Here is a 10,217-nt window from a genome sequence, read left to right as displayed (position 1 = left end):
TCCCCTGTCTGTCTCTCCTCGCTCTCTCCCCTGTCTGCCTCTCCTCGCTCCCTCCCCTGTCTGTCTCTCCTCGCTCTCTCCCCTGTCTGTCTCTCCTCGCTCTCTCCCCTGTCTGTCTCTCCTCGCTCTCTCCCCTGTCTGTCTCTCCCCTCTCTCTCCCCTGTCTGTCTCACCTCGCTCTATCTTGTTTATTCTAAAAATATTATGTTTACTATGCGATCAGCATCACATAGAGTTGCTCCACCTCTTCCGTATGCTGCTGGCAGGGCCGGGAGGGGGGCCCAAGAAATTGTTTGCCCAGGGTCCAATCAGTATTAAAGACGGCCCTGGCAGAATACCAGCAGCTATAGAGGAACAACAAATCCCAGCAATAATACATGATACAGGGTGTTTAATGTATTATTGCTGGGATTTGTTGTTCCTCTATAGCTGGTGGTATTCTGCATTGTGCCGCTGTATAATGTATTATTGCTGGGATTTGTAGCTCCTCTATAACCGGTCAGTGGTATTCTGCATTGCACCGTATAATCATTATACAGCGCAATGTAGCATGGCACCAGCTATAGAGGACTACAAATCCCAGCAATAATACATTATACAGCACAATGGAGTATAACACCAGCTACAGAGGAATACATCAGATCCCAGCAATAATACATTATATACAGCGCAATGCAGAATACCAGCAGTTACAGGGGACTACAAATCCCAGCAATAGTACATTATAGTATAAAGGACTATTGCTGGCATTTGTTGTATTCCTCTGTAGCTGGCGTTATTCTGCATTGCGCCGTATAATCATTATACAGCGCACTACAGAATACCACCAGCGTTAGAGGACTACAAATCCCAGCAATAATACATTATCTACAGCGCAATGCAGAATAGCACCAGCTACAGAGGACTACAAATCCCAGCAATCGTATTTTATAGTATAATGTACTATTGCTGCGATTTGCTGTATTCCTCTATAGCTGCTGGTATTCTGCATTGCGACGCTGTATAATGTATTATATTGCACACCACACTTTTTTTTTACTTCCACCGCTCCAAGCTTGCTCCCGTGATGGACTACAATCTCAATACAAACTAGTAATCCATCACTGGAGCCTTTTTTTTTCTCTTTTAACTGATTAATCAAACTTAATAATCGACTAACTAATCCATTCTGAAAATAATCATTAGCTGCAGCCCTACCAGGCAGCATGTAATGACGCGCTGCCCGGCTTGCTAAATTGGTCGGGGAACTGGCCAATCAGGAAGCTGTGCGCCGTGTAATGACGCAGCACCCGGCTTTCTGATTAGCCGGGAAGCCAGCTTCATCATCTCATGATATTTGTAATCTTTTATTTATATATACTTATTTGGTTTTTTCAGTGGTATGATTTAGTGGTGAAAATTATTAGTGCCCCCCAGTTTTGACTGTGGTATCTTATGTGCCCCCCTATATATTGTTCCTAGAGTCGCCACTGCTTACAGCCTGCATTAAAAGGTTTTAATTGCACAACTTTTGCAAAATATGTGGGCCATTTAAGACCACACTACACAGAGGGCCTTGTCCTGAGGGCTACACAGAGGGCCATGTATGCCTGGAGGTAGCCCATCTGTTTTGCAGAGATAGGGAAACACCCAGGGCCATGCCACAGCTCTGGACCTGGAAACACAGTACACCCTGGTCTGGAGAGAGCTACAATTCACAGCCCAGTACTCAAAGATCACATTCCAGGCTTGTTTTGCAACATTCAGTCAACCAATTTACGAGTAGGGCCCACAAAGTTAATGATGAGGAAATGTTGATCCGGATAGCTGCTATGTAGAGACCAGCTCAAGCAGCAATGTAGTGAGGACTCTTGATTGTAGTCAATGGAAGAATGCAAGGAATGAAAAGGTTTTCTGCCTCTCCTAACATAATAAGACTTTATAAGACCGCATAGGTGTCCAGACCCCAAAGCCCACCTGCAAGGTGATTTGTGTGCCTGACTCCATACACACTAAACATTTTCTTTGGTACACAGCCCTTTAACATTGTTTTGTTTCCCGTAGACACTGTTGTTGGGATGTTCTACTCATGGTCTTATTGTACAGTATACCATACAAAGTCGTATGTTTGCCTCCATACTCTTCAAAAACAAGCTTAATAAATACATTGTAAAAGAAAGTTTATTTCACAAAGCATAACCAGAAAATGATTTTTTATTCTCCATGTGACAGTAAAATTTGAATCTCACTGGACTCTGCTGAAATGTTTTTTTAACAATCATTATCCTTGTGTTTTAAAGTCATGCATTGCTTAAAGTGTGCTTACATTGAATCTGATTTACTAAAAAAAGTTGGGAATCTTTAGCAATGACAGCTATGGGATCCGGAAGTGATGTAATCAGCGTCACTCCCGGTCCCATAGTGCGGGGAGGAGACCGATGAATGGATCTCCCCCCCCAGCTTCCTGTCGGCGAATGACATGCCAGTCCAGGGCCTGCAGGAGGGGCAGCTCCGACAAGCCCTCTTTATGGAGACTTTAGGGGTCTCCGGGACCCCTAATGTCACCTGGGGACCCCAAAAGAAGCTGATGAAGCACAGATCTGCTTCATCAGCTTATTTTCTCTGGCTATAGCAGCCAGATGACTGACAGGTGAATGCGGTAGTGATGTAATGCACATCACTTCTGTATTCACAGCCCGGAGGGAGACAGCAAGGAGCTGATCTCCCTCCCTCTTCCTCCTGACGCCCTCCCGAGCCGTTCCCGGGCCGCAGATGGGGCAGCGGATCCCGGGATTGAAGGTGAGGGGGGGCAGCGGCACTTGAGGGGGGGGGTCTGGCGGGAGACAAAATCGCGCCACACATGTATGTGAAACAGCCGTTAAGCCGCTAGGGGGCGCACGCGAGCAGGAAAAAAATGCCGTCTGGAGACTGCAACCTACTGATGCGAGTCCGCCGTCCGTCCGCTTTTTCTTAACGAGCGGACGGCAAATGGTTAATTAGTGTCTTATGTATATTGTTAGGGATGCACCGATACCGATACTCGCCTAAATGCTCCGATACCTTCCACGATACCATAGCTGGCAGCGCCGCGAGGGAGCATGGAGCAGGCTTTCCGGCCAATCAGGAAGCTGGGTGGCGGGTCATGACCTCGGGATACTGTTATCAGTATTCAGCATCGATGAGTACCGGAAAAAAAAATATCGGTACTCAATACCGAAAAACCGGTGTCCGTGCTTCCCCACATATTTTCATAACATCCAAACGAGAAGCAGTTACATTATGGATCCGAAACAAATAATTATTTGTCAGATCTAAAGAGGAATAGTTGCAGAAAGCATTTAACTAACTTTGAGCAGCTTCCTTGAAGCACTAAAGCTATTTATTATGGGAGTGCTAAATACACATCATAATTGGAGTACTAGCTGTAGTTTTATACAAGCTTTCACAAGACTTTTCTTCAAGACCACATGAAGCCTGCTTAAAGCTTGTGGTAGGATAAATATGGCAGCTGCCATTGCTGGTCTTCTGAAATTAAAGAAAATGAAAATGTAAAAATTAACCCTTGCAGTTGCATTACCCCCGCACTGGAAGGGTTACGTGCTCATATTGATCTAGGGGTTAAAGTACATATATAATTCTCACCCGATCCTCTGTCCCACTTGGCTGCTAAACCGGACCCTCAGCCTCTTCTGCCCCGGGCTCCAGCGGGCTCCAGCGGTCTAACATGATCACTTCTAATGCTGCTGCATTAGACAAGAAGGCGCTGAGCCACATTTGACCACCAGAGTGGAGGGGGAGAGTGGCGAATGCTCACCAGCACAGGACTGAAGGATCAGGTGAGTATTTTTTTTTTTTTTTAGCCACTAGACCAAAATGAGCAGTTAACCCTTGCAGTGCTGGGGTAGCCCCACTACAAGGGTTCATTTTTACATTTCTTGGAGTTCTTCTTTAAAGATTTTCTGATATTGAACTATTGGTTGTCTGAGTCACTTATCCAGAATAAGTAGGCAGATGAGGAGTAATGACTTTACATGTCTTGTACTTCTTCCAGGTCAGTATTACTTACTTGTAAACCAGCATTTTCAAAAGAAGGTTAGCAATGGCAGCCCTGCCATTTCTGTAATTGCATGTTCTCTTTAACCGTTTTGGGACCAGGGGTTTTTGAAACCTAGATGCTAAGTCCAACTACAGCAGCATCAGTATGCATGGGTTATCTTGATAAAAACTCGGTTTTCTTGCTCATTACAGTAACAGCTGATCACATGATCGGGAACCAGAGTAGTTAACCATTGATAGTGTTAGGCCAGCACTCTCAATGGTAGTTTGATGTTGGAACCAACTACAAGAAAGAATCTCTCATCATATTAAAGGCCTGATAAATGCTTGTTGACCTAAAAGTCACAAATTACTAGAAAGCCCCAGGTGCTCCCGGAAAAAAGCTTGAATTTCTTTCCAAATCGATTCTTCTGCTTGGCAGTGAGGGATCATCTCTCCTCCATACAACAGAGGCATGTTTTGTCCACGGAGATGTGAGGCATAGGCAAAAGGGAATCCAGGGGGTTCAATCAGATGGCCAGCACCTGGATATGTTATCATCTTGCTTTTGGTTTTAGCATTTCTCTTCAATCTATAGAAAGGGAATAGAGCAAACTTTTGACTATTGTAATATTGATCAGCACCGCCAGCTAAGAAAAGTATTTCTCCAGCAGCTCTTTCTACAAGGATAAGTGAATCAGCACGTGGCTCGTACAAACCAATAGTGCTCATAAATCCTTCCTTAGTGATCACCATCTTCTCTTGTTTGTAGGGTGTTCCATCAATGATAACCTTACCTTTATGGTAAATTGTGCTACCATATACATTAGAAGTACCGTTAATACTGACAGTAGCGCCAATTTTTGGTAGGTATGAAGCCAGCAAAAGGGCAATTTCTGCACCTTTTGAGACTCCGAGAACTCCGAGTTGAGGTCCAGCAACCTGAAAAGTAAAAATGTTTAGTCACTCACAGTCGACAACATGGAAAACAAATGATAGTTTTATATGTTGTATTTGATTGTATTTAAACCAAAGCTAGCTTTAAATATTACATTTGCATTATTCTTACCATCATATTTTATATATAATCTTGATTTATGTAAATTGACAGTTTGAGTACAAAGTCAGTGCTATGTCGCAGATATTCACCATCTGCAGCTCATATTGTACTGCAGATGGATTGATGTCCTTATTGTACTGCAGATATTCATCATCTGCAGTACAATAAGAGCATCAATCCACCATGACCAAGTCACAAGAGTTGTGTGTACATGACTGAGCAGGTTTATTTAGTTTTGCAATTACAGATAAGTGTTTATTTGTACTTTATAAGTGCAGATATGCAGTCATTACTTTTACCCCAATATTAATTTGTTCATTTCCTGCACAGTATAACTAAAGCCTAAATGGTTCTTTACACTGTACAGACTGTGAATACTGAAGCCCCTGGCACATTTTTATTGCTATCCTGTTGCATATGTGGCACAGGAAGTGAAGGGTATTCTCCCCAATAGGACACATACAGAAATATAACCTGACAGAAGTTGTAACTCTTCCCTTCTCTATCCAAACAAAAAAAGTGTTACACCTTATAAAGACTAGTAAAAGACCCATGTTCATCTAGGTAAAGCTCCAATTTTAACTGAGCAGAATTAGGCACACTTATTTACAGGTATGATAAGAAGAGTCACAATACCTTTGGATGTTTCAGAAGCAGATCTGTGGCTTCTTCAAAATATTCTAATTCTAGTTTTTGGAATGAACGTGGAAGATCCTCATAACCAAAATAAGCCAGAGCAAAAACCACAAACCCACGACTGGCAAGAAGACTAGCTCGGTATTCGGCAAGGCCACCTCCTCCACCAAACATATCGATGATACCAGGATATGCCCCCTCTCCTGTTTTGACATGCATAACACCAATTAATAATAATATAAGTAATCAGATCTAGAAAAGCAGCCTATAAAAATGTACATAGATGGGCTTTAACTCCGAGAACTGAAACCCAACCAACACAAATACAATCTTCGTGAATGTCCTAAATATTGTCTACATTGCAATAAAATACACAGCCCCCTCACAAAGCTAATATAAATCATATAGTCTGGGATTGGACCCCGATCCTTTGGGCACCTGCCGAAGCAGGTCCCACATAGTACTGGGTAGGGGGCTCTCCCGAAGAGAGAGCCCCTGGGTGGGAGGAGACAGCGAACCCTATATAAGGGCACAGAATCTCCTCCCCACATCGGGAAAAGGCTCGATGACCCTATTTTGTGGGTCAAAATAGGAAAATAAAAAAGTGCCAATCGTGCATGTAGTGCATAAATAAATCTAAAGTGCCAGTGCACCACGCTGACAGGCCTTAGGGGCCGTAGTGCAAAAATATTGCCCCAGACTAGCCATAAGGCCTGTCTAAGAGGTGTTGTGCAGAAAATGCAATAGGTGCCGTGTCCATGTGCACAGTGAATCACATGTGAGGTCCCACACCTTAGTGATTTCCTGAGCACTCCTGGGACGCCACCCCCAGGGGGCACAGGACTGGTTTGATTATAGTTCGACTTTAAAGCTGAACTGCAGGCAAAAACTAAATACACAGATAGGACACAAAGGATTAATATTTGTGTCTATCCAGTCCTGAGATTTTCACAGCCCCCTGACACAGCCAGGTGGATGACCCCACTTACAGTTAAGGAATAGAGTAATGTCCGCTTTCCACCCATGGCCTGCTGCCTGGATAAAGAGCACCAGCAGGCTGATTAGGTCATCCCTCTGCTCAATCCTCATATCAGCTTGCTCATTTTCCAACACATTTGTAGCACACCTGATCCTAGTCCTGCCCATTCCTATCTGAGCATAAGCACTGCTATATAGGGGATGGAAAAAGGCTGATAGTGATACCAAGTCAAATTTAGATACTTCCACTAGTTTTCTTTTTAATAAACAAAAACCATACAAGGATTTATTAATGAATACAGAGCTGCATTCATTTGTGTTTTAAAGTTACCTCGCCACCCCCCTTAAGTTCTGATGCATTGATCGTGCATGTTGTGTTTAAAAAAAAAAGCTAATTTGTCTAAGCTATTGCTATGTAAGTGTAAGATTCTGGATTTATTGATTGGAGACACCATGTTTGTGTCAGAACTTTATAGGCTGCTAAGATTTGATCAATCTGAGCTGAAGTGGCCTACTAAATGGAGCTGTTGCTTTGAGTGTTTGCCAGAGGCATCATATTAACACTGATCATTCCTGGATTACTAAAATATAATTTTATGAATGGGCAAGGGGCAGATTAATGGCAGAATCACCCTAGCCCATTCACAGAACACTGCATTATGGGAAAATAATAGTTTTGTTTTGTGAATGGGCGAGGGTAAAGGAAAGCGAATAGTGCGATCCCTTCACAGTCGCAGCTGGATCTCTCATCCCTGCATCCAAGCTCTGGGAAGCATACAGAGTCACTGAAGGGATGTGTTTTAAAGTAACCAGCAGCCAGCATGACACAGGACATTTTTCATTAGAGGTAAACTTATATTGATGGTGCTGTTGCCACAAAACCTTTTTTACTTCAAAGAAAAACGATAGCTTTACCCCTTTCTCCATCCTTCCTGTTCTTGTGACCAAATATGAGTTTGGGAGAAATTTTGTCACTAAAAATTTTGCTTTATAGTTTTGAATATAGGAAGAGTTTTCACTCACTTCCTGTCTGGTGAAACAGCTGCCACTGGATTACGAAGTGAGGGGATATCTCTCTAAAGGTGCCCATACACTGTGCGATTATCGCACGATAATCGCGGGAAATCCAGCGATCATACGATAATCGCAAAGTGTATGGAAGACGTGCAACCGTTTTTACTGTACGGTCGCACGTCTTTTGTCTAGGGAGCACGCTAGAAAACCAGCCGAAAAATCGTACGATTTTCGGCTGGTTTGAACGGTGCTCGGGAGACAAATGCCGAACGGGCCGGTGTGCGCACACTGCCCGTTCAGCGTTGCGATGATGGAGAGTACGATCTGCCTGTCCAAGATGGGCAGATCGTACTTTTTTTAATTACTTTACAACCATCGCAAGACTAAGGTCTTGCGATGGTTGTAAAGTGTATGGGCACCTTTAAGTTGCCCATACACCTGACGATTATCGTATGATAATCGCAGGTGATCCCGCGATCGTACGGTAATCGTACGTAATCGTAAGGTGTATGGGCAGCGTGCGACCGCATGTACTGTACGGTTGCACGACTTTCGTCTTCCGAGCATGCTAGAAAAACCCGCCTAAAATCGTACGAGTTTCGGCGGGTTGGTAGCGCGATTGCAAGACGAAAGCCGCACAGGCCAAGGTGCGCAAGCGCACACTGCCCGCTCACCATTGCACCACCATTGCAATCATCTGTAAGCCCTCCCCTCAACGGGGAGGGCTTGCGATGATCGCAAGTACGATCTGCATGTCCAAGATGGGCAGGTCGTACGATGGTTGTAAGGTGCATGGGCAGCTTAAGTTTGGGTCATGGGCTGTTTCAGGTGAATGTGAGCAGAGTTTACATATTTTAAGAGTTGTGCTAAACAATGTTTTTTGTCACATTTAGGTATTACATCAAATAAATATTATCTGATTTATAGGTTTACCAATCCAATGCTGAAAAATTCCAAATACCTTTCTTGTTTTATATCATTAGGAAAACACCAAAAACAATTCATCTGGGGTTTTAAGAGGCACAACCTATTGTATTTGTTTAAAATCAGTATTAATTTATGGATTACAACATATATTTTTTTTCCCAATAAAAATTCATTTTGACATGCAATAAATATAGGAATAAAAACACATTCATTTTTGTCCCCTCCTTACAATATGCCTCCTGCCACGATCTGGTAGCACTATGAATACCGATTGACCAATATCGTCCAATATTTCCTCTCAGTTAATACGTGTGTGTCTTCACAATCATATTTCAATTATGGCATGCGTCTATTCTCCCAATGAGTTTTGCTGGTGTGCTTCCTCAGGGGAACAATTTATCTAATATAAACTAAACACATAATTACTAGACTATCTCATCTTCAATTACATCTATTATATACAGTATATATTAGTATATTATTATTTTGTGGAAAAAAATCAATAAAGATTAAAAAAAATTGAGTTGTGTGTGCTTCTACTCACCAAAAGGCGTGTCAAGATAGGCGCAGATCCAATCCAGCAGAGGGGGAGGCACACTATTGCATATAGCAGAGATACTGGGGAGTCTCGATAGAAATGGATGGGAAGTAAGCAGGTAGGAGATGGGATCCAATTTTAAGTGTATCTGGTTGCTTGGATGCTCACTGGTTGGAACTGAACAGCGTGCACATGCGCTATGTGCGTGATTAGATGAAGCAGGGTGGTGGGGATTTAAAAGGAGGGAGGTGGTAGATCCAGCAGTAAGAGGACTGCTGCTGGATCTAATGTATGGCGACAGACTATCTGCACAGAATGGTGAGTCCAAGGATGTCCACTTAGTGGGGTAATGTGAGGGGCTTTGGTTATGGTAGTGTGGATATACTTGGCACCTAATAGCTTATGGTATAGAGAGCCAAGATTCCCCAGTATCTCTGCTATATGCAATGGATCCTAAGGGAAGGGAAGGAGGTGTGGGAAGGGTATTTGCGGTCACTTGGAGGGATAGAATTGTGGTGCACAAACCTTTATGTGATACAGATGGGAGGACACTGCTAAGATGGTGATCAGGGGTGTGTGTTGTATGGGTCAATAATGCCTGAGGTGGTGAGTGGTTTACTTAGTAGTTAGAGAATTTGGAGATATTTAAGCCAAACACGGGGGTATATCCTATGCATCAAAGATTAGAAAGATCTAGATCTGGGCTTTACAGATGCTATGTATTGAGATTGGTGCTATTGAAGGGCAAGGATGCGGTCATCTATGGAACCACTGAGTAAATATTGTATACATTTTCCTCTAGTACCTATGGCAGTATGAGCTGGAGGCGATTTTTATATAACACCATAAGGAGAATTTTAACAGACCGAGACCTCCTCAGATGAATTCCTGTGGCTCCACTGCAAACTTGTAGAGGCATAGTATAGTGTGCCCCCCCCCCTGGTGGATGGGATCCGCATCTATGTTGACACCCCCTTGGGTGAGTAGGAGCAAACACAACTTTGATGATTTGTTTGACAATATAAATATATATATATATAATATATATAT

At 43.1% G+C, this 10,217-nt stretch overlaps 1 protein-coding gene across 1 annotated transcript in view; it reads right to left on the bottom strand.

Moving 5' to 3' along the window:
• Positions 1 to 4,377: 4,377 nt before the first annotated feature.
• Positions 4,378 to 10,217, bottom strand: part of LOC108795509 (acyl-coenzyme A amino acid N-acyltransferase 1-like) — a 6,916-nt gene continuing 1,076 nt past the window's right edge. Inside the window, exons 2-3 of the mRNA XM_018566783.1 lie at positions 5,711 to 5,913; positions 4,378 to 4,956 (exon numbers count right to left, since the gene is read on the bottom strand). Of these exons, the coding sequence (XP_018422285.1) occupies positions 4,378 to 4,956; positions 5,711 to 5,913 (782 nt within the window). The remainder of the gene's footprint in view (positions 4,957 to 5,710; positions 5,914 to 10,217) is intronic.

Source organism: Nanorana parkeri, unplaced genomic scaffold (genome assembly GCF_000935625.1).
Source record: "Nanorana parkeri isolate BGI_ZX_2015 unplaced genomic scaffold, ASM93562v1 scaffold975, whole genome shotgun sequence".
NCBI classification, from domain to species: Eukaryota; Metazoa; Chordata; class Amphibia; order Anura; family Dicroglossidae; genus Nanorana; species Nanorana parkeri.
This window is presented reverse-complemented; position numbering and strand designations above follow the sequence as displayed.